This window comes from Gavia stellata, chromosome 37 (assembly GCF_030936135.1).
Source record: "Gavia stellata isolate bGavSte3 chromosome 37, bGavSte3.hap2, whole genome shotgun sequence".
NCBI classification, from domain to species: domain Eukaryota; kingdom Metazoa; phylum Chordata; class Aves; order Gaviiformes; family Gaviidae; genus Gavia; species Gavia stellata.
In genome coordinates, this window is record NC_082630.1 from 1,321,442 (window position 1) to 1,344,376 (window position 22,935).

General features: G+C 57.8%; 1 protein-coding gene across 3 annotated transcripts; it reads left to right on the plus strand.

The window, feature by feature from the left end:
• The first annotated feature begins 549 nt into the window (after positions 1-549).
• PYGB (glycogen phosphorylase B) lies at positions 550-22,767 on the plus strand. Of its 3 annotated transcripts, XM_059832958.1 has the most exons (20): positions 550-797; positions 3,130-3,231; positions 5,072-5,150; positions 5,995-6,098; positions 7,801-7,932; positions 10,457-10,568; positions 12,242-12,324; positions 13,286-13,429; positions 13,761-13,853; positions 13,981-14,127; positions 14,254-14,417; positions 14,765-14,879; positions 16,300-16,401; positions 16,539-16,686; positions 17,224-17,282; positions 17,627-17,768; positions 18,119-18,326; positions 18,750-18,884; positions 19,076-19,142; positions 19,617-22,767. In XM_059832958.1, the coding sequence occupies exons 1-20, from the start codon at positions 555-557 to the stop codon at positions 19,767-19,769; spliced, it is 2,532 nt and encodes an 843-aa protein (XP_059688941.1). In that variant the 5' UTR covers positions 550-554; the 3' UTR covers positions 19,770-22,767. The 3 variants fall into 3 exon arrangements, with proteins under 3 accessions (XP_059688941.1, XP_059688939.1, XP_059688940.1); XM_059832956.1 differs by lacking the exon at positions 3,130-3,231 and having other exon boundaries at positions 555-797; XM_059832957.1 differs by lacking the exons at positions 3,130-3,231; positions 5,072-5,150 and having other exon boundaries at positions 555-797; positions 6,078-6,098.
• The last annotated feature ends 168 nt before the right edge of the window (positions 22,768-22,935 follow it).

The following is a 22,935-nucleotide window of genomic DNA, read 5'->3' on the forward strand; positions in this document are numbered from 1 at the left end:
CTGTCCCTCCACCATCCCTGTCCCCCCGCGCCATCCCTGTCCCCACACGCCATCCCTGTCCCCCCATGCCATCCCTGTGCCCCATGCCATCCCTGTGCCCCCATGCCATCCCTGTCCCCCCATGCCATCCCTGTCCCTGTCCCCCATGCCATCCCTGTCCCCCCGCACCATCCCTCTCCCCCCGCGCCATCCCTCTCCCCCCATGCCATCCCTGTCCCCACATGCCATCCCTGTCCCCACACACCATCACAGTCCCCCCATGCCATCCCTGTCCCCCCCGCGCCATCCCTCTCCCCCCATGCCATCCCTGTCCCCCCCGCGCCATCCCGCTCCCCGCGCACCGCCCCCGTCCCCATCAGCCCGGCCCCGCCGCCATCCCGCTGCCGGCCCAGGGGCGGGCGGCCGCGCCCCTCACCGGGGGCCGGGCCGGACTCCCGCCGGGCGGGGCCGCGCCTCGTCGCGGGCGGCGGAGGCGCAGGCGCGGCGGCCCCGGCCCGGGCTGCGGCTGCGGCAGAGGCGGCGGCGGCGGCGGCGGGTGCGGGTGCGGGTGCGGGATGGCGGCGCCGCTGAGCGACGGGGAGCGGCGGAAGCAGATCAGCGTGCGGGGCATCGCGGGGCTGGGGGACGTGGCGGAGGTGCGCAAGAGCTTCAACCGCCACCTCCACTTCACCCTCGTCAAGGACCGCAACGTCGCCACCCCCCGCGACTACTACTTCGCGCTGGCGCACGCCGTGCGCGACCACCTGGTGGGGCGCTGGATCCGCACCCAGCAGCACTACTACGAGCGGGACCCCAAGGTGAGCGCCGCCCGGGCCCGGCGCGGCGGAACGGCGGCTCCGCGGCCCCCCGACGGCCGTCCCCGCGGCCGCCTCGCTCTGCCCCGCACCGGGGCTTCTGCCCCGCACCGGGGCTCGTGCCCCGCACCGGGGCTTCTGCCCCGCGGGCGTCGCCGCAGCCGCACCCCCCCCCCGCCTGCGCCCTGCGGCGGCGCGGTCCCCACGGGTGTCGCCGCGGCCACGTCCCTGTCCCGTGCGTGCGCCTTGCCAGAGCCCCTGCCGCCTCCTCTCCTCCCCGCTTCGCGAGCCGGGAGGCGATGCTGGAGGTGTTGGGGGCTGCGGGGCCTTATTCAGCCTTAATCCTCCGGAATTAAGGCCCGATCCAGCGCTTAACCGGAGAGCCCTCGCGGACCTCACCGTCTCCGTGTGGGCATCGCCACGGCCACGGCCTCTGCGCGCACCTCACCGGGGCCTTGCCCCAGCCGCGTCCCTCGCGTGCCTCTTGCCGTGGCGGTGTCCCCACGGGCGTCACCACGGCCGTGTCCCTCATGCGGTTCGCCGTGGCTGTGTCCCTGTCCCCAGGAGCCCTGCTGCAGCCATGTCCCCCCTCAGGCATCCCCATGGCTGCCACCCCCCGCACCTTGTTGCAGCCGTGTCCCCTGTCATCCCCCTGTGAGCGCGTCCTCACACAGCCCTTGCTGCTGCCAGCTCCTCCGCACGCTGCGCCGCGGCCATGTCCTGCACTCGCACCGCCGCGGCCGTGTCCCCTGTGGGCATCATCACCTCCGTGTCTCGGCACATGCCGCAGCGCAGCCGTGTCCTGGCTTCGCTCCTGCAGAGCCCGCAGGCAGCTCAGCTTTTAGGTTGGAGAGGAGTTTCTTGCCCCGTGCAAACCAGACGAGCTCTCCCAGGTCGCCAGAGCCCGGGGAGTTGGTGGTTCCCGGGGGACCCCGCCTGCTCCCTCCTCTCCTCCCCACTTGTCAAGTCAGGACGGCGATGCTGGAGGTGTTGGGGGCTGCGGGGCCTTATTCAGCCTTAATCCTTTTGAATTAAGACCCGATCCAGCACTTAACTGGAGAGCCCCGGGGGGCAGGTGCGTACCAGAAAAGGCACACACCTTCCCAGCGTGCAGGCAGCGGCCTCCTCCGGTCGGCTCTTTTCTCGGGGTTATGAATATCGCCTTGACACGAGAAACAAACTGCACTTCCACGCCAGCATGGCTGCACAGGCACTGGGAGTTACGCCGGTGCGTGGAGCTCTCCCTCTTATCCTTACCCGCACAAATGCCCTGTGATCCGTATTGCTGCACCAACAGAAGGGACTGCACAGATCCCACAAAGGCTAAGAGGAGCTCGGGGTGGGTTTGCTTACTGTCCCCTGCGCTTCAGTTTTCGCTAGAAACACGTCCCTGCGGGAGGCTGAGAGGAGCAGAGTATTTGTGCAACTGTGCGCTCTTCTCAGTCTTTCCGATGAGCCCCAAGGAACAGACGGACCCTTTCAGACTCCCAGCAGAGGTGGCGGAGCGGGTAGTCCCGCTGCGTAGCGGGGAAAGATCCCAGCGACGAAGGGGAGAGATTCAAGGGGAAGCGCGATTTAAAGTCAGGCTGTTGCTCTGTTAAAAATTCCTGTTTATTTATAAAATTATTTGCAGCGATAAAGCTGAGTGAGGGCAAAATTTCGCACAGCCCGCTTCTCATCCTACCACCAGGCTGCCGTTAGCATCCGCGGCACAGGCGCAGCTCCTCTGAAACTTGGAAGGTCACCGCAGAGCGGCCTGTCTTGCCCAGCTGTGCCGGGAGCCCTGCTGCCCGTGGGACAGTTGACTTGTTCCACGGGCTGAGACGTGCGCGTGAAAGTCGGAGCGGGGAGAGCAGGAGGAGCCGTGCGATAGGAACGCTGGAAAATGGCTAGCGGGAAGGGGCCACGCCCTGGGGACGGGGCGGGGGGCTCGCTCCGGCTTTCAGCAGGCTCTGGGTCAGCTTCAGCTCAGCGGGGGAAAACTTTAAAAGCCCAGCGTAAGCGTCGCCTCAGCTGAGCTCGACGGCATATAAGTAATTCGGCATCCTAGATAATTCTTGCCCTGAGTTAATTAGGGAAACATTTAACAGGCAACGAGATTTTTCTATAGAAGGCTGTTGGCAGGGAGACGCGCGGCGGAGGGTTGGCTAGCATCCCGCGCCAGATCCTTCTGACAAACAAACTGCGGTGCGTGGTGTTCAGGAGCAGGCGCCAAGAGCTGGTTTGGGAAAACGTCCCTGCTCCGGAAAGCACTTGGGTCTGCTCTTAATTTTAAGCGATTTTGGTGAAAGCGAAGTGCCGTGCTGCGTGTAAGCGTCTTGCTTTGCCTCCCCAGCGCATCTACTACCTGTCCCTGGAGTTCTACATGGGCCGCACTCTGCAGAACACCATGGTCAACCTGGGCCTGCAGAACGCTTGCGACGAAGCCATTTACCAGGTGAAGTCTCAGGGGTACCGGGGCCCCCCCAGGGAACTGGCCAAACTCTTCCACGCGGAGGGCTAGGTGTCTTTATTTCTCAGGGCTTCCTCCTAAGGATGTGTTACTTTGACTAAACGAAGCGAGGCTTGGCTCTCTGTTCCTGTTTCTCATCCCCTAGAGAAGACCACGGAGGGACCTCGGGGTTCCTTGAGAGTCGGAGCGTGGTTTTCTCAAATCACCGTTTTCCTGTAGTGGCTGGGAAAATCCAGAAGAGTATCCAGAAAGCAAACCCCAGTATCCCAAAAACCTGGAGAGTCCCAGGGCACAAATAGCTTTCCGTTACTCGGAGAGATGATGGCTCATCACAGGAGACGTGGTCTCAAGCGGGAGGTTGAGCCAGAAGGGGAAACTGGAGCACCGAAACACCAAATTTTGTTCATACAGGCAGGTACACAAGGCACCGCAGCAGCGCTGCCGCATAAAAGTGAATCCCAGGGAAAGAAGAAAAGGGGGAAATCGTATGCTTTGAATTAAAATGTCATCAGATGAGTTCCAACCGGGAAAAACCCAGCTGACTGCCACCAAGGCAATCACAAATGCGAGGCTGTGGTTACTGAGGCTTGCAGCAGGACAGTGACCTTTTTGGCAGAGTATGGGTGTTTGGGCTTTCTCACCCAGAAGCTTTATCCCCCCACCCCCAGATTGATCCAGGTTACGCTTCCTAGCAGAAGTCGGGCTCTGTCACTGTCTCTCAAAATGAGCTGCTACAATTGCTGATGAAACATCCCGGTGAGCACTTTCCCTGCCAAGCGATAGGAAAGGATTTCCAGGGAGGGACCTGACACGTTTCCTCTCTGAGGTACAGTGCCTCGGAGGGCAGGCTGGTTTTTTTCAGGGACGATTCTCAAGTCCCTTTGCAAGGCATTTTCCACATGCTGATTTGGCCCGACGTGCGAGCGGAGGCTTCCCTTGCTGTAGCCTCCGACATGTGGAGCTCGTCGTGGCCAGCGGCCAGCTGGGATGGGAGGTCTCGTATCCATCGTGGCTCTGTCACTGAGAGAATTCGCCTCGGTTTTTGTGACCCCGTCACACTGTGCATGAGCCTTTTCCGGCTTGTGGTTGCAGACTGCTGAAACTCTGGGAGAGCGGTTCGGGGAGCAGCCTGGCTCCCCGCTGTCCCCCCTGGCACCGAGGTGGGATACTGCTGCCCTCCGAGAGGCAGCATCTCTTGACTCCTGGAGAGCCCTTGCTGCTGGCATGCTTAGCTATCATCCGGCAGCAGCCGGAGCCGGAGAACAAATGGCCCCAGAGATGCAGTAGAGGAGACCACCACTTCCAGCCACAGACTCCGGCCAAGGAGCTCAGCGGCAGGGCGCGGGAAGGCACGGAGCGTAACGGCGAACGCTGCAGTAACCAGCTGCCAGCGTGGTCATGCCCTTCCTCAAGGACGGGGCGGGCATGAGCGGAGGGACAGTGCACGTACCCGGGCAGGACTCGGCGGTCCCTCGCGCGCTGACTTGGCCGTTCGCCGTCCTGTCCCCAACGGCGGGTTCGGTGGAAGGGCCTCCTGGCGTGAGGGGCTGCCAGGAGACGAGTGTTTTGTGTGAGGTCTCTAAGGAAACCTAGTTCATGGGAAAGCGACGCTTGATGATGGGCTAAATTGTTTTCCAACTAATTGGGCTGCCTGGGGACCGGAGGCTGGTGAGATGCTTTGTGGGGAGGGGGATGCAGGGACACCCGTGGGTTTAATTTCCCGTGGTGTGGGTTGTTTTGGGATCTGTTTGCCCTCCTTGGAGAGCGGCCCCAGGGCGTGAGCTTCGGGTGGTGACGTGTTCTGCTGTGGCTCTTTCCCCAACAGCTGGGTTTGGACTTGGAGGAGCTGGAAGAAATCGAAGAAGATGCTGGGCTGGGAAACGGAGGCCTGGGCCGCCTGGCAGGTAATACGGGGAGAGGGGAGCCCCCTCCTAGCGCAGAGTGCACAAGGGCGGAGGGTGGCCTGGCTGGAGGCCGTCACGCCCTCGCCGCCGGCCCTGCAGCGGGACAGCATTGCAGACCTCAGCCCGCATCCGCCCCGCAGCCCTTCAGCAGCGTGGTACCCTCCCGCCTGGCCAGGAACGAGCCCCCTCCCCAGTGAGAGCGTCCAGGAGATGCAGTTGTGTGGTCTGCAGCGCAGCAGGCGGGGCTGCGGCTGAAAGAGGCTGTCGGGAGCCTTTCTCCGCACCTCCCATGAAATCTCTCACTTTTCGGAGGCACCCAAGCAGCTCTCAAGTAGGCAGATTGTTGGCTGCTATTTTAGTCTGCCTGTCCCACGGCGCTGCTGGAGACGAGAGCTCACCAATGCGAAGGAAATGCCAGGGCTGATCTTTACCAAAGGGCTGGAAGGGTTCGCTTTGAAAGCAATAATGGCGAAGTAGCTGGTGGAGCAGTGAGCTGGGGTCAGAAGCGCTGCTTTACCGGGCAGGCAGGCTTAGAGCCAGGCCTGGGCACCTCGGGCAAGTTTAGAAGAGCTCTAAGGGGACAAGGCTGGATTTGGGTTTTTGGTGACCTGTCCTTGTCACCAACAACTTTGGGGTGTTCGTGGTGGCTCGGCAGGACGCGCATGGGGTCCTGCTGCAGGCTCTCCCCTTCCGTCCCTTCCGCACGTGGATTTCCTCTAAGTAATGCATGTTTCCAGCGGCATTGGTTGTGGCAGCTCCTTACCCCTGTGCACAGCACGCCGCAGGAGGTGCAGCGAGCGAGGGGTGAGGTTCCTTGTAGAATGACCACGTTCTGCTCTTCCAGCTTGCTTCCTGGACTCCATGGCCACGCTGGGGCTGGCAGCGTATGGTTACGGCATCCGCTACGAGTTTGGTATCTTCAATCAGAAGATTGTCGACGGCTGGCAGGTACATTGGCAAACTCAAGTCACCTTTTCTCCTTCTGTTTCATGCTGCGATGGCCGCCTCTGCCTGTGGACAAGGCCTGGCCACGCAAACGGCACAGGGAAGCCTTGAGCTGCTCATAAACCGGGCGTTTGAGCCCATCACCTGGTGCTGTCGCTTCCTACCGCTTGTGCTGACCCCAGGGCTCTGACCACCTGAGCAGAGAGAAGTGACGAGGGCGGTGGGGTGCGTGTGCGGCAGGCGCTCACCCAGGGACACGTGCAAGCTCATCCATGCCGGTCACCAACCCAGCAAGATGGTGTTGGAGCTGTGCCCACAGGGCATGGCTGGGAGCAGAGGTCTCCTTGCCGGGGGCTCCGCGGCACAGCCACAACAACCCCGAGAGTCCCATCCAGCCTGGCGGCGAGCGGCAAGGAGTCAGGCTAAGGACAGAGATGTGGCTAAACACCTCATGAAGGTGTCTGGTGGAGGATGAATTTGAACATGGTGGAACACATGCGTTTAGACTCGATATTTAGGAAAAATGGCTTTCCTGAGAGAGTGGTGAAGCACTGGAAGAGGCTGCCCAGGGAGGTGGTGGAGTCGCCATCACCGGAGGCGTTCAAGGAACATGTGGACGTGGCACTTTGGGACACGGTTTAATGGGCATGGTGGGGTTGGGGTGACGGTTGGACTTGATGATCTTACAGGACTTTTCCAACCTTAATGACCCTGTGATTTTGTGAGTGCCTGGGGTGCTGCTGCTCCTGCGGGTTCCCTGGGAGGCTGGCAAGTGGGGGCTTAAACAGGGACTCTCCTGTAGCATTAATGATCGTAATATTTTGCAAGTGAAAATAGGCTAAAAAACTGCCCCAGCTGGCAGTTTTCCCTAGTGTATGTCTGGAAATGGTTTCCATCAGAAGACTTGCCTTGCTTCTGAGCATAAAGGACCTTTTTTCCCCTTAAAAAAGCTCTCCGTAAGTCAGGGAGGGTGAGAGGTTTGAGGGTTGTTTTTTTTTCCTCCTTTCCCACAAAGAAGCTGCAATGCCAGGCCCTATAAATGGTGAAAACAGGGAAAAAAGCGTCCGCTGTAATTGGCTTAACATTACTTAAATGTTCTTCCCGTTCCTTTCTCTGCCCCTCGCCTGGCAGAGAAATGCCTGCAGGCACAGAGCGTCTCTCCAGGCGCCTCAGCCCCTCTGCTTTCTGGTGCACATCAGCCTTGCCGGCTCTGCTGAATTCACTTCGCTCCCGTCGGTGCTGTCACGAGCAGGGAGGAGATATCCTCTCCGGCAGAAGGCAGAGCGGTTAGCAAGACCGGGGTGACAGGGAGTGGTTTGTGGCCAGGAACAGCACCGCTGGGCTTCTGGGGAACCACATCCCACATATCCCACTGTCGTGGTGAAACTGGATGTCAAGGCTTCGAGACAGACTGACTGCAGCGGTCTCTGCAGTTGGGATGGTTTAAACCTGTACAGCTCTGCAGCGTTTGGACGGTTTGAACCAGGGTTCTGCAAAGGCCGTAGAGGCTGATTTATTTATACCAGCTGGGATGTAGTCACCCACGTTCCGAAAAGCCCGGCTGTCCTCTAGAGGCCTCTGCGTATCCATTTTTAAAGCCAGCCTACTACGGCTTTGCTCTTAAGCTGGCCTCCCTTCGGAGAGCCTAGTTTAGCCTTGACTTGGAGGCGCAAGGCATCACTCGGACCCCGTTTGCCTCTTGCAGGTGGAGGAGGCCGATGACTGGCTACGCTACGGCAATCCATGGGAGAAGGCTCGCCCAGAGTACATGCTCCCCGTCCACTTCTATGGCCGCGTGGATCACACCCCTGAGGGTGTGAAGTGGATCGACACCCAGGTACCGACATCTTCCTCGGTGCTGGGCTGGGGGAGGACGGGCCGGGGGAGCGTGGAGGGGGAGAGTCTGTCCCCGGGCTGCCCGAGGTGGTCGGACTTTGCTTCCCTCCCAGTCTGGCAAAACTCTCTGCTACCCTCGTAGTTACGAAGGTGACTTTGTTGGCTACGGCTGCAGCAGGATTTGAGGAAGAAGGGGGATGATATTCAGTCACAGCTGTAACTGCAGATCGGTGGGGGCCTCCTCTACTCATCTCCAGGGTGAACCCCACAGTCTTGCACGGATTTGCGGCGGCGGAGGACTGTATCTCTGGCGGCTGTGCTAGGCTCCTTCCGCACTGCTCGGGGCTACCGCTCGCTCAAACCCAGTGGTTTTGCAGGCGGTTCCGGCACTGCTGCTGTGGGCGGAGATTCATCTCGTGGGGTGGCCACGGAGCAATCCCGTGGGTGTTCAACTCCCGTGATCAGAGCGAGTTCCTCTTTCCCAGACCGGCCTGACGGGTGGAGTGCTGTCAGGGGAGGCTGGAGGCATGGTCTCAAGTCTCCAGCCTGCCTGGAGGCCTTGTTTTGCGGCAGCGTGGAGAGCAAACGCTTCTTCAGCCTCCCCCGGTTGGGGAGGTAGTGCCTGTGCGTCAGGAGCACGTGCCTGCTCGGAGTCGGGGCTGCTGCATCGTAAATGGATTCCAGTCTTACAGCTGAGGAAGGCAAGCTTTAAAGAAGCACAGATTTATTAAGAGGATTGAAGACGTTTCAGCCTCTCCTGTCCAAGCACTGCCCAGGATGGAGGAAGGAAGGACTCTGAATTTCTCTAGGATTCAGGGACACGACCTAGCCTTGTTCCCGTGATGTTCAAGGGTCTCTCAGCCTGATAAGCCAGCTCTGTCCATCCGAGGAGTGCACAGCTGCAAAGCCAAGCCATTCTCTTCAGCGCCAAGGGGAGAAATACCCCAGGTCCTTTTCCAGGGACCCTGGTTGTCAAAGGCTGTGCAGTGACCTAGGCCGTTCCCAGGACACACACGGTGCCGGGGTTCGACACCGCAGCCCCGTGAACAGCATGGAGGCACCGTGCCAGAGCTCTCTGGGGAAGCAGACGTGCACCTGGGGACCGAGTGCCTTTCAGTGTGCTCCTCTTTTGACCTTGGCGGCAGTCCGGGGTTTCGGGGATCCCAAGCAGTGCAGTGGAAACACTGCTTCCTACAAGGAGGTGAATTTTCAGATAGTGCCATTAAGGGAACAAGTTGGAAAGGCTCAAAAAAGCCCAAGACGCGGTCTCCAAATATAGCACCGCGCAGTTCATGTGATGTGTGCCCCAGTCCCGTGGCTCAGGCAGGGCAGGCTTTCTGCCGGCTCCCATGTTGGGAGCTGGTAATAGCAGCTTTGAGAGGCTGAGCTCTTGCTGATTCTCCCCAGAGGGGAGGTGGTGCTGATGCCAGCAGGAAGAGGCTGTTCAGCGCCAACATGCTGATCTGCCTGGGTTTTCCCTGCCCTGTGAGCACAGCTCCTTCAGTTCTCTGCTGCCTCGCACGTCTTTGCTTGGGGACAGCCTCTGCCTGCCGGGCTGTCGTGCCGATACACACTGACTTGTTCAGGAGGATGCTGGCTCCTTTTGCCGGTGCCAGAGAGGCAGCCCAGGCTCCGAGCTGCAGGATCAGGGCCTTGCTCTGCAAGCACCGTTCAGCTCTGCTGGCATAAGCCCTCAGCCTCTTTGTTCCAGGCTGAGGTCGGGGTGCCTCGCCTTGCTGCTCGGCAGGTCTGGAGACACGCGGATGTTGGCAGAGCAGCGAGCTGGAGCACACAAGCTTGGAAGCACACCCATGCCTTGCCTGGCTAGCGTAATCCGAGCTGGGAGCCCCAGTCTTACTCCCTGTAGCCATGTGTGCAGCATCCTGACGCTTAAGCATCACCCGTAGACGGCACTAATAGTTTTGCGCTCACGTTCAGTTTGAGTGCTGGTGATCTCAGTGGATTTACCCAGGCAGCTTCAACAAACCCCGAACATAGGGTGAATTGCTCTGGGAATGGTGCTGCAGTGGTCGGGTTTGGTCCTGGCAGGCTGCAGAAGGCTAACGGGCAGGATTCAGGCTGTGGAGTTTATCCCAGATGGAAATGCAAAGGTCTCAGCTGCCCTGGCCCTACCCCAGCACAGACAGCACGGCAGCGGCCAGCTGGGGATGCTTGCAGCGCGCTGGTGATACTAATAGATACGCCAGTTGGTAGAGGAAGGTCAGCAGGTTGCTTGCAACTGTCTTTTACATTTCTTTGATGGGCTTGTAACTCCAGTTTGTCAGTAAGGCTCCGAAGAGCTCTGCTTCTCCTATTAATGCTTTGCCAGTGGGTGCTGGAAGTGCCCATGACAGCAGGGAGGTCTGTGAAGCTCAGCAGGTGTGTTTTGGTGAGGTGAGATTCCTACCACAGCCAGGAGTTGTCCCTGTCCTCTGGATTCTTCCTGCAGAGGTTTCAGCCACTTTCCCACCTTCTCTGAGGCCACTGGGCTGCTAATCAGAGGGGAATACTCTGTCCTTTTGCAGGTTGTCCTTGCTATGCCTTACGACACGCCAGTGCCAGGATACAAGAACAACACTGTAAACACCATGAGGCTGTGGTCTGCAAAAGCGCCCAATGACTTCAACCTCCAAGAGTGTAAGTGCTGCCCCTCCACTGCCTCTCTTCTGGCCAGGCTGGGACGTGGTTGTTCCTGTGTGCAGAGCGCCTGGCACAGCACTCCCCATCTGGCCTGCTTTATCCGTATCCCCTGGCTACCTCCCAAACACAGCGCTGTGTGTGCATCCCATGCATCACGCTACCTCCGACCACTTCCAGAGCCCTCGCGCACCAGGACGTCCATCTGTCCTCCTTCCATCCCCGTCACGCTTATCATGCTCTCAAAACCTGCCCTATGCCTTCCCCAAGTGGTAGACCACCTGCCACCGCGTTCCCCACATCACCAAATGAGTTGCAAACCCATGGAGGGTCGTTTCTCTGCAGCAGCATCCCTTAGTGCTGAAGGAAAAGAGCAGCACAGCGCGCCTTACTGTTGGTTTCCTTTGGCTCTACGTGTGACCTCTCTAGTGCCTTTTCCAGGCTCTAATCGTAGTGCTGAAGAGCAGATGCAGGGCGACTAACGTACCAAACGTCAGTGCTAGGCTGTCACAGAAGGGGAAGGTTTTAGACTAGACTGATTTGACTTATTCTTCCACACTGGTAAGCACAGAGATGTGTGTGTCCAAGCAGCCCTGCCACAGGAGAACTTGCGTGGGACAAGGGATTATACCCAGTGCTTCCCCGGGCAACGTAGGAATCCCTATAGAGTTGTTTTATAACTTAACGCGTTTGTAGCCAGGTTATATTACTCATATTCTTGGTATTTGCACATGATTTGCAGGCAGTAATTCTATCACCGGCAATCCAAAAGAACTTGTGCATCTGTTGCTTCGATAAACCGCACTATTCGTTAATCTAGCCGTGAGAGTTCTCACTGAACGCCACCAAACCCCTTAAGTGTGGCCGTGCTAGTTCATGGAACACGACTAGACTGAAAGTGTATGGTGTTACGAGTGCATCCGTAATCGTGGCAGTTCAATACATTGAACGTGACCGGACTCGTAACGCAGAGCATTGGGCATCACTCAGAGTCTAAGCCCAGCCGCCCCCAGCCCCTCTGATACCTGAGGACAAGCTGGAACGCGCGGGGGTTTATTTTCCGCCAAATTGCCTTGCCCTTTAATGTGACAGGCTCTCGAGTCCTCATAATGTCTCCTCAATTCTTGATTGGCAGCTGCGAGCTGGGTTTCGGATAAGCCTCTTGAACCCTGTAGGTGTTGAGTGTGATGGCGGTCTTCGTGGTTCTTTGCCCTGCCCCATTTCTCCTTAGTCCTTGAGCAAGGTGGCCGGTCACTCGCTTCCTTTGTTTTGCCTTCTCTGGCTGCTATCTGTCTTCAGTTTCTGTCTGTCCTTCCTGATATGTGTGTCTTGAGAAACTGCATGGAGATGTGCCTTTCTCTTACCCCATCTCCTGTCTCTCTGGTGCCTTTCACACATGTACATTGCCATTCGTATGTCATTAATACCAGCCTGAACGATCCTGTTACAAATCTCTCTACAAGAGAGGAGGGAGAAGCGCAGTGTCACAGAATCATTAAGGCTGGAAAAGACCTGTCAGATCATCAGGTCCAACCATCACCCCAACACCACCATGCCCACTAAACCATGTCCCGCAGTGCCACGTCCACACGTTTTTTGAACACAAAAAGGCAGGGACCTGCCTGAATCTCTACAGCTGCTGCAGCGCTGTGTGTATTTCTCTCTTGCTGCAGTCAATGTGGGTGACTACATCGAGGCGGTGTTGGACAGAAACCTGGCAGAAAACATATCCAGAGTCCTGTATCCAAATGACAACGTGAGTGACCCTCTTGCCTCTCTTCCCTGCTGCTCGGGATCATCCTCCCTGTAGTTGTATCGCCTTGTTTGCAAGCACTGGAAGGTCACGGCCACCTGACGTTTACTGTTCTGCTTTGAGGATTTTCAACACAATAGGTTGGCCCCGTAATTCCCAGTGAACAGACACAGCTCCGCTGGCCCCAGAGGGTCTCTGCCGACTGATGGCAGCTGAGAGTCTGCCCCATATTGTATAGCTGCTCTGTTCAGTGCTGCAAGGAGGGGAAGGCATATTACTCCTTCAAATTCAAGGCAGTTGCCAATTTACATGGCTTACCCTTTGCAAAAGTGAGTTGTCGTTTCAGAGGTGGCCATGAGGGGGGACTCGTTTCCATCCCCAGTTCAAGGGATTTCTCACGGCAGGGACTGTCCCAGGCTGTCCCCTCACTGGGCACCGGATCCAGAAGGGAAGAGCCCTCACTATGTAGCCATGGATTGTTATCTGTGCTGGAAAAGCTCATCTCCTGCACTTTACCCCCACCCTCTCATTCCTGCTGGTGTTTTAAAATAGATCAGCGTGAAGTGTCGTGTGCGCGGGAGGCAGCTGGTGTGTCCAGAGACACTGGCTCCCGGCTATTGCAGGGAGTCCAAAATCCTTGGTCCAAAAACCCTGCAAAGGGTCCTGCAGCGAGGCAGGGAGCTGCGCTTGCTCCGTAGGAGTACCATGGATGCAGCAGGTTCTCTTGTCCTCTGGAGGCAGCTGTTTGGGATGCCGAGCCCCTTGTCAGTCCCTACAGCTACTGCCCCGTCAGAGGCAGTGTGAGAAACATCCACATTTGCCCTGACGAGGTGCTGAACCTGCGAGGCCTGTTGGGAAGCCCGTCAGAGTGGATAGGAGCATCTCCAGGGGTTTGTTCGGCTGCCAACCGGGATGGCAGCTGCAGCACTGATGGCTGTGGTGTGTGTGTCCCCCCCCTTTGCAGTTCTTCGAAGGCAAGGAGCTGCGGCTGAAACAGGAGTACTTTGTGGTGGCTGCTACCCTCCAAGACATCATCCGTCGCTTTAAGTCCTCCAAATTTGGCTGTCGAGACCCTGTGAGAACATGCTTTGAAACCTTCCCAGACAAGGTGAGTTTGTGGGCAGAGAGGGTCCAGGGGTGTTTCAGCCAGACCTGCCTATCATGAGCAGGATGCTCAGGACCAAGTGGGGGCATGTATGCGAAGACCCTGGCAATTTGGGTTGGAAAATAGGCCTATTTTCCCAGGGAAAAAAAAATTGCAATTTGGAGCAAAACTTGCACAGGTTGAACCGCTCCGTTCCTGGGAGCGCTGTCTGTTTCTGGGGTGTGTGCGCCATGAGAAGAGGCTTGGGGCTGACCCTCACCACAACCCCATGCGTGCAGGATGCTGTCACAGTCCTATCACTGCCGGATCTGAGCCCAGCAAGTCTGTGTTGCAGGTGGCTATTCAGCTAAATGACACCCACCCCGCCCTGTCCATCCCAGAGCTCATGCGGATCCTGGTGGATGTGGAGAAAGTGGATTGGGACAAGGTAAGCAGAGCTGGGGGGTCCGTGCCAAACCTTGCAGGGGAAAGAGCTGCTCTCCTGTCCTCACACGGGGTTTCCTTTCCCCTCCTGGCCTGGGCACGCGCGCGTTAACCCGCTGTCCGTAACGCAGGCCTGGGAGATCACGAAACGGACCTGCGCCTACACCAACCACACTGTGCTGCCCGAAGCCCTGGAGCGCTGGCCCGTCTCCATGTTTGAAAAGCTGCTGCCGCGTCACCTGGAGATCATTTACGCCCTCAACCAAATGCATCTGGACGTAAGGGACTGGGCTGGTCACGGGCTGGGGGAACTCTGGGGGTCTTGGTCTGGCTGCTTTTAGGGTGGGAATGTTCCTGGGTCCGATGGCTGGGTCGCTAATGTCCCTCTTTCTGCCTGCCTGCAGCGGGTGGCAGCTCTCTACCCAGGGGACATTGACCGTCTCCGGAGGATGTCGGTGATCGAGGAAGGAGACTGCAAACGTATCAACATGGCGCACCTCTGTGTGATTGGCTCCCATGCGGTCAACGGCGTGGCCCGCATCCACTCTGACATTGTGAAGAACTCGGTGTGAGTTGGGGGACACCCAAGGGACGCACCCTGTCCACTCCCTGGGCTTTGCCTGCAAGCCTGGGGGGGCTAACTGGAGCGATCAGGTGTCAAGGTCTGCTTTGGTTGCCCCACTGGGCTGGGGAGACTGTCTCATGCGCGTGCATGCAAGGTCTAACTCATCTCCCTTTGGAGCTGGTGAAACCCGCGGCGTTACGGCTGAGGAAGGGGGTGCGAGGCAGCATAGGGAGTTCACGCTCGTTACAGGGAGATCCGCAGAGGCTGCCCTGAGCCAGGAGCAGATAGGGTGGGGGCCCAGCGGAAGCTCTGGGGGGTGGTGGGTGGTTCAGAGCTCCCTGGTGTTCCAGGTTCAAGGACTTCTATGAACTGGAGCCGGAGAAGTTTCAGAACAAGACAAATGGGATCACGCCGAGGCGCTGGCTCCTGCTGTGCAACCCAGGACTGGCCGACGTTATTGCTGAGGTGAGTCGCAGACGTCTGAAAGGGAGGGGCTGAGCGTGATCCGTTTGCTTCTGGTGGGCTGATCCGACCTGAGGCTAACGCCTGGCCCTGCGAGTGAGGACAGCCTGGGAGGAGCAGGCCTGTTGTACGCTAGGCGTGAGATTGGCTGGGCTTTACAGAATCACGGAACGACGAGGGTTGGAAGGGATGTCTGGAGATCATCTAGGCCAACCCCCCCACCAGAGCAGGGTCACCTGGAGCAGGCTGCACAGGAACACGTCCAGGCGAGTTTTGAATATCCCCAGAGAAGGAGACTCCACAACCTCTCTGGGCAGCTCATTCCAGTGCTCTGCCACCTGCAAAGTAAAGAAGTTCCTCCTCATGTTTAGATGGAACTTCCTGCAACCAAGTTTGTGCCCATTACCTCTGGTTCTGTCACGGGGCACCACTGAAAAAAGACTGGCCCCATCCTCCTGGCACCCACCCCTGAAGTATTTACAAGCATTGATAAGATCCCCCCTCAGTCTTCCCTTCTCCAGACTAAAAAGCCCCGAGTCCCTCCGCCTTTCCTCATAAGAAGGATGTTCCAGTCCCCTAATCATCTTCGTAGCCCTTTGCTGCACTCTTGCCAGCAGCTCCCTGTCCTTCTGGAACCGGGGAGCCCAGAACTGGACACAGCACTCCAGATGTGGCCTCACCAGAGCAGAGTAGAGGGGGAGGATAACCTCCCTCAACCCGCTTGCCACGCTTTCCTTGATCCACCCCAGGATGCCATTGGCCTTCTTGGCCCCTGCCCCCAGGGCACGCTGCTGGCTCATGGTCATCCTGTTGTCCCCCAGGACCCCCAGGTCCCTTTCCACAGAGCTGCTCTCCAGCAGGAAATTCGCTGAGGAAGAGTTGGCCACAAAAATTTGGAGCTGGTTCCCTGCCCTCGCAGTGGCTACACACAACCTCTCGGGCAGTACCGTGGGGTGTGGAATGGGGTGTCTGCAAAAGCATTCAGCTTCACAGGCACAAAGGAGCTCCCTTGGAGCTCCAGTCCCAGTTCTGGCTCCTTTGTTTCCCAGCCCCTTTAGCACAGGTTTTTTGCTTCACGCTGTGACACGCCATAGCTGTAAAACATCCTGCATTTAAATGTAGCTTTATGTCCTGCTCATCAGTTTCTCCAGCTGCCAGGAGGTCCTGGTACACGGGCACACACCCTCCTTGAGCAAGAGGGACTTGTTCGGATTTTTTCCAAGTGCTCTGTTTCCCCTGTGCCGTTGGGCTCCTGATGACACAGAGAAGTAACCTTGCCGTAAGAAACTGTGCCTCTTTTCCTGGCCAGGGTGCCTCTTCCAATTCCCGAGGGGACTGTGGCAGCTCTGCTGGGGAAGCGCAGTTGCGGACTGGGTGAGGTGTCTCAGGAGTGGGACATCCCTCTCTTGGTTTGTTCTTTTAGAAAATCGGGGAAGGCTTTATCACAGATCTGAGCCAGCTGGAGAAGCTACTGGATTTCATCAATAATGAGTCTTTTATCAGGGATGTGGCAAAAGTCAAACAGGTAACGTGCACTGGAGGTGGGGTGGGGGGAAGAAGGCTGAAGGCACCATGCTCCCAGGAACATCCCAGCAGCGAACACTCGCTTCTGGTGCAAGGCCTGGGAACCCATGCCTGTTCCTCATCAGATTTTCTTACCAGGAGAACAAGCTGAAGTTTGCAGCCTACTTGGAAGAGCAGTACAAGGTCAAGATCAACCCTTCGTCCATGTTTGATGTTCAGGTCAAGCGAATCCATGAGTACAAGCGGCAACTGCTGAACTGCCTGCACGCTATCACCCTCTACAACCGTAAGTCCTGCCTGGGCTGGTAGGCAAGGGGTGTCCGTCCGTCCCCCCTGGCCTCTCACTGCCAGGTTTCCCATATAAAAGTATGCCGGCTGGTGGCCAAGGACTCCTGAGCCTAGCTCTGCCTTCCTGCCACGAAGGGCTTCTCTCCAGGAGGGAAGACAAAGGGTCGTACAGAGCTCTGGGGAAAAGCTCACAGCCCCCGTCTCCAGCCCAGCGGGGTGCCAGGGCCCAGGTAACCCCCACACCTGTACTGCAGGTGTTAGGACTGAGCCGGTGCAAGTTAAAACCCCGGAGCATGCTTCGGGCCCCTGCCCATTCCCGAAGGGAGGCAAGGCATTGGCACTCTGCATCGTGCTGGCTTGAGTAGTTCTCCGAGGACTTTGCAGCCCATTTTCGCCCAGCGCAGGTCCGGCAGATGTCCGGTTGGGCTTCAGGGTCCTGCAAGTTTGCCTGGGCCCATGTGACATGGGCTGATGTACCCAATAAACTCTGTCCAGTTCATCTTCACTTCAGTTGTGTTATGCCCTGCTCTTCCAGGCATCAGAAGCGATCCATCCAAATCCTTTGTGCCCAGGACTATTATGATCGGAGGAAAGGTAATGTGCAGTCCAGACTCGGTGCATGCATGGCTCGGTGGGGATGTGGGGAAGGTGCTGTCCCCTTTCTGTGGCTTTGCCGGGCCCGCTGTAGGTTAGCCAGCATGTGTCTGCTGGCGGGCTCTTCAGGAAACATCTTCATGGACTAATCAGACTGAACAAGGTCCCATCACTCTTTCCCTATGGCTCAGGACTTCTCCTCCCAGTAGGGTGTTTTTGCTGATCCATGTGGACAGCAGAGGTGAGGCCCCGATTCTCCCCATGGTGAGGACGCACACTGGTACCTCGCATGCTCTCCCTTCCTTAAAAGCCTTCACCATTTCTGGGCTACTCTTCTTCTTCAGGCAGCCCCTGGCTACCACATGGCCAAGATGATCATCAAACTTATCACGTCCATCGCTGACGTCATCAACAACGATCCCTATGTGGGGGACAGGCTCAAGGTCATCTTCCTGGAGAACTACCGGGTATCCTTGGCTGAGAAGGGTACGTCTCGTCTTGTGTAAGCACACGTCAGGAGCTGGGCATGTCCCAGCTGAGCCCCAAAACTGGCTGGCCTGAGCGGCTGTCATGGCAGGTCACCTGGCTGTCCTTTAGGAAGGGCCTGAGGGCTCCACACAGGGCGAGAAGGCAGCTCCATGCAGGAGTGACAGCAGCTGCATGGGGTCGCGGCAGGGCTGAGCCTGGCTCTGGCCCCAGAGCTGCGCTGTTTGGGCTGAGGTTGAGGTCAGCAGGGCTGCGAGCAGATGCCCGGGGTGGTTTTGCTGTCCTGGGCCCAGGTCATGGGGATCTGCAGCGTGCCAAGGATTAACTCCTACCTCTCTTGCACCCGGCAGTCATCCCGGCAGCGGATCTCTCCCAGCAGATCTCCACAGCCGGCACGGAGGCCTCGGGTACCGGCAACATGAAGTTCATGGTGAACGGGGCCCTCACCATTGGTACCATGGATGGGGCCAATGTGGAGATGGCTGAGGAGGCAGGCGAAGAAAACCTCTTCATCTTTGGCATGCGGGTGGAGGACGTGGAGGCCCTGGATCGCCAAGGGTTGGTGCTGGGGAGAGCCCAATGCGTGCCAGGGCTTGTCCGCTGGGGAGACATGATCTCTGGGAGGGACACCCTCCTCCCTGGGCAGCTCTGGAGCAGGAAAAAGTAGGGGGCTGGAGGCAGCCTCTGCCCTGGGCTGCTCAGCAGGTGGTCCATCAGGGACGCAGCCCAAGCAGCTTGCCCAGAGCACAGTGGCTGTGAATGGGACGTGAGCCTGGGCACGGAGTGTTTCAGGCACTGCGGCTCGTCTCGGAGCCGCTAGCAGGGTGCTCTGATGGCCACAGCCCCAGGAACAAGGCCCCTCAGGAGCCACACGCCATCCTTGCCTGCCCTCCCTGCCCCAGACGTCTCAGGCCCTGCTCTCTGGGTGCGGGGCCCCAGGGGAGAGCATCAGTCCCTACAGCCTGTCTCTGCTGGGCGCAGGTATAACGCACGGGAGTACTACGAGCGCCTGCCAGAGCTGCAACAGGCTATCGACCAGATCAGCAGCGGTTTTTTCTCCCCTCGAGACCCTGCTTGCTTCAGGGACGTGGTGAACATGCTCATGTACCACGACAGGTGAGTCCTGGCAGGCATCCCCGTTGGGGGGGCTGCCTCCAGCCTGCCCAGGCCGCCTTTCCTGCCGCCGGGCCCCCCCACGCCGGGGCCGAGCCCTGCCTGCCCGCAGGAAGACGTCCGTGCTGCCCTGGCCTGCCGGGCTGGGGCCCTACAGCAGGCAAACCCTCACCTCACACCCCTTTGGGTTTCAGGTTTAAGGTGTTTGCTGACTACGAGGCCTACATTAAATGCCAAGGCCAAGTGGACCAGCTGTTCATGGTAAGCGGTGCCCGCTGCCGAGCGGGAGGGATGGGGCCCTCGGGCCTGGCAGTGCAGCAGGGAGACTGGGGGATATTAGGAAAAATGTCTTCACGGAGAGAGTGGTGAAGCACTGGAAGAGGCTGCCCATGGAGGTGGTGGAGTCCCCATCCCTGGAGGTGGTCAAGGAACGTGTGGACGTGGCACTGCGGGACATGGTTTAGTGGGCATGGTGGGGTTGGGGTGATGGTTGGACTTGATGATCTTACAGGTCTTTTCCAACCTTAGTGATTCTGGGGGGAGTGGGGAGGAGCGTGCTCCTGCGGAGGCCTTCATACAGACACCACGTCATCTAGCGTGGGGCAGGGTGAGGCAGGTTTTGCTGTTTCAGCAGCCCTGCACCGCGGCATTTAAACTAGCCAAGCGTGCAAGGCTGCGAGCCGGGACAGAGGCAGGTAAGGGACTGACTGCTGGCGTTGCCTCTCCTCTGCCCAGGACCCCCGGGAGTGGACAAAGAAAGTCATCAGGAACATCGCACGCTCGGGCAAGTTCTCCAGCGACAGGACCATCATGGAGTACGCCCGGGAGATCTGGGGTGTGGAGCCATCTGCCACAAAAATCCCCCCACCCAACCTCCCCCGGGATTGATGCAAGCACAGAGGGAAGGAAGGAGGATGGGTTCCCAGCCCGGGAGGCCTCACCTGCATTTCACCGCCAGTCAGATGGGCTCGGCCCTGCAGAAACAAGGCCTTTCCCTCAGGGAGGGGTAGAAGGATGCTCTGAGGAGGAGCCCTGACTGAGGAACAGGAGCTGGGGGAGAGGAGAAAGGATCCTGTGTTTGCTCCATGTATCCAGCCTGCATGTGCTGCATAGTGCTTTTAGTGAGATGACCACGGCTAAGTCTTCCACAGCTGCGCTCCAGGCTTAACAAGGGCTTTCCCACTAAATCCTCCCCTCTTCCCCTGCATGCAGCCTGGCCTGGCCTCCTTCACCCTGCCCCACAAGCAGGTATAGCCAGCACCGAGTGTGTGTCTTGCATCCTCCTCCAATGCGTCTGCCAGCCCCAAAGCTAGAGGAGAGGGAGGGCACTGCCTGCCCCTCCGGTCACCCCCTTCCCCAGTAACGCCTGGAGGAGGTGGGGCTGGCTGTTAAAGCAGATGGCCCCAGCGCAGGCACCGATGTCAAATGCTCTGTGCCACAAGGAGGAGAGATCAGCAGCTTCCTTGCCACAGAGCTTGCCGTAGCCTCCTCCCGCGCCTCTTCCTTAACAAAAAGCCCAATAACCAAGCTGCTCCAGGGCTTTTTAGCCTCCATGTCCGCACAGAGAGGGGTGTACCTGCCACTGCCAGCTGGGTGGCTGACCCTGCTGGGCCCGTAGGCTCCAAGCAGGCTCCTGGCTCTCTAGGCACAGCCCTATGCCGGGTGCTGCCCAGGGCATGAACGTGTATCACATCATCTCTTGCGTCACTCCACAGCCGGGTCGTGCTGCTCCGTGCGTCCCTCCCGGGGCTGGGGTCAGAGTTTAACACCCATAGTGCTGTGTAGCGCACCAGTACCCCCCTGTGTGACACCGACTCATTAAAACGACCAGAACACCTGCTGGTTTGACCTCGGGCTGACTGGCGACTACTCCACACCTGCGGGTTCAGGTTGGAACAAGTTCAGGCCATGACACCTGAAGCCATGCTAGCCTTCCCCAGCTGTGGCTTCGAGGGATGTGGTCCTCTGCAGCTGGCACAGTGCTGGCACCATCACAGGGGCAACACACCCATGGCAGAAGGGTCAGTCTTGCCAGTGCATGGGGTGTACGGGAGGGAGCTGGTAACAGAGGCTGCACGGGACTAGCTAGGTCCAAAGCCATTTACCTGCACCCCTGGCCTGTTGACTATATGCACTGTCATGGGGGTTACAGTGTTGTGTTTGCCCTGCAAATGGCACACAGGGCTACTGCACCTGAAATCCCATGGGCCGCTCCCACTTCCCCCAGCCCCCGTGGGGAAGCAGAGCCTCAGCTGCAGCCGGACTACGGCCACAAAGCTGCTGGGCTCCAGGAGAGTCGCTCAGCCAGAGCTGGCAGCAGCCACAAAGACTCGCCCAGTGCCAGCTGCGAGCTCACCTCCCATGCACAACCCTACTGCAGCCCTGCCCCACAGCCAGCTGACCTGCCCAGCTGGGGGAAAAGTCCCAAAAACTGCCAGGTAAAACGGGTGAAGCTGAAGTGAGCAGCAGTCAATGCCTTTATTAAAACACCACCACTTTTAGATAAACATTTCAGTTTAAATTTCCAAGCATATCACTGGCCTGCTAAAGGGAATGGCAGTGCTGGGATCACCAACACCAGCAGTTCACATGCTGGACCCTCACCTGCGTCACCTGGGAGGAAGGCAGCCAGCCAGCCTCCAGCTCAGGCTGGGCTTTGCCCCAAGCCAGCTGCTGGCAATAGCGTTAGCTGGAATGTGCACGTCACTCTCCAAAGCCAAGTAAGTGTTTCTCTTCTTGTCAGTGCAATAAATACAAGTGTGTCAAACGTAATTTCAGTGGCACAGTTAGCTTATGAGTATCATGGGTCAGAAACCTCAGGGACAACCACGCTACGGCAGAAGAATCTCAGTACAAGAACAAGCTACTGTCTGCTTTGCAACTAGTATATCTGCAAGCTCATAACTTGGATGCATGCTGAGCAGTTTATACTACGCTGTACACCCCTGAACAGACCCTTCAGGCAGCACAATTCACTCTGAGCACTAGTGACTAAACCTACAGCACCTGGTATTGTCTATATAGACTGACAGGGGGCAGGGCCAGGTCCCCAGCCAGACACCACCGAGTCAGCACATGATCCTCTCCCATCTCCGTGCAAAGCTCACCAGTGGCATAAACCAGCCCCTGTTCTAGCCCCAAGCAGGGCAAGGACAACCCCAGAACCTTTCCCTGCGGGAGAGGCTCATTTCCACTTCTGCCTCCTGGACAACGTGCTCCAACCGTGGCTGTGAGATGGGCGGAGAAGTGCTACTGGAAGTGCCTGGGATGCCCAGAGCCCAAGAGGGAGGTGGAGGGAGAGATGGGGAGGGACACCCCAGACTGTTATTTTTGCATCAAGAACTGCATACCACTGCCTGCTTTTAACTACAGAGGAACACTGTAGCCACCACGACCAGGAAAACCTGACCTAAGGAGTTAAAAGGTAGTTGAGGGAAAAAAAAAACCCTGCCCTTCCCACCCAAAGGAAGCACATGTCTGTCTGGGTGTGTACAGGGAGAATGGAAGACATCCATTCCCACTTCCTGGGCTCACGCTGTACATGGAAGGAGGAGATCAAGCAAAAAAGTACTCTCACGCTTTCTGGCTTAGACTCCCAAGTTTGCAATTCATCTACATAAATCACTGCAGTCCTAATAGGGAAGTGCACGTGAAGAAGGGGAGGAGATCCACAGAGGATAGCAGGGGTGGGAACAGAAATGATGTTCAGGAGGAAAAGGGTACAGAAAAGATAAAAGGGCACTAACCTTTTCCATTAAATAGATGTTTGAAAAGGAAGAACAAAAAAAAAAATCTTTCATTTTATTTCCAAATGTGTGCAATTAGCCCAACACTTGCAACACATTGTGACTGAAAAGCTAAATAAAAATCTCTCTCACCACCTGGATCTTCCATGTATTTGTAATTACAGCCGCTTAGCGGAAAAAAAAGGCAAAACATGTATTTCCTAGAAAGAGAACACCTCAAACTCAAGCAAGACAACTGTGGTATGGAGACATGGCAAAAGCCATTCGCCTACAAATGAGTCTCTACGTGATCCAAAAACAGCAGCAGT

What these genes read in the sequence shown, in the direction of transcription:
- PYGB (XM_059832958.1), top strand. Translation starts at nt 555, where the DNA reads ATGGCGGCGCCGCTGAGCGACGGGGAGCGGCGGAAGCAGATCAGCGTG. An exon ending in AGGCCTGGGCCGCCTGGCAG is followed by an intron (nt 5,151 to 5,994) that starts GTAATACGGGGA and finishes CTGCTCTTCCAG; the next exon opens with CTTGCTTCCTGGACTCCATG. An exon ending in TCCTGTATCCAAATGACAAC is followed by an intron (nt 12,325 to 13,285) that starts GTGAGTGACCCT and finishes CCCCCTTTGCAG; the next exon opens with TTCTTCGAAGGCAAGGAGCT.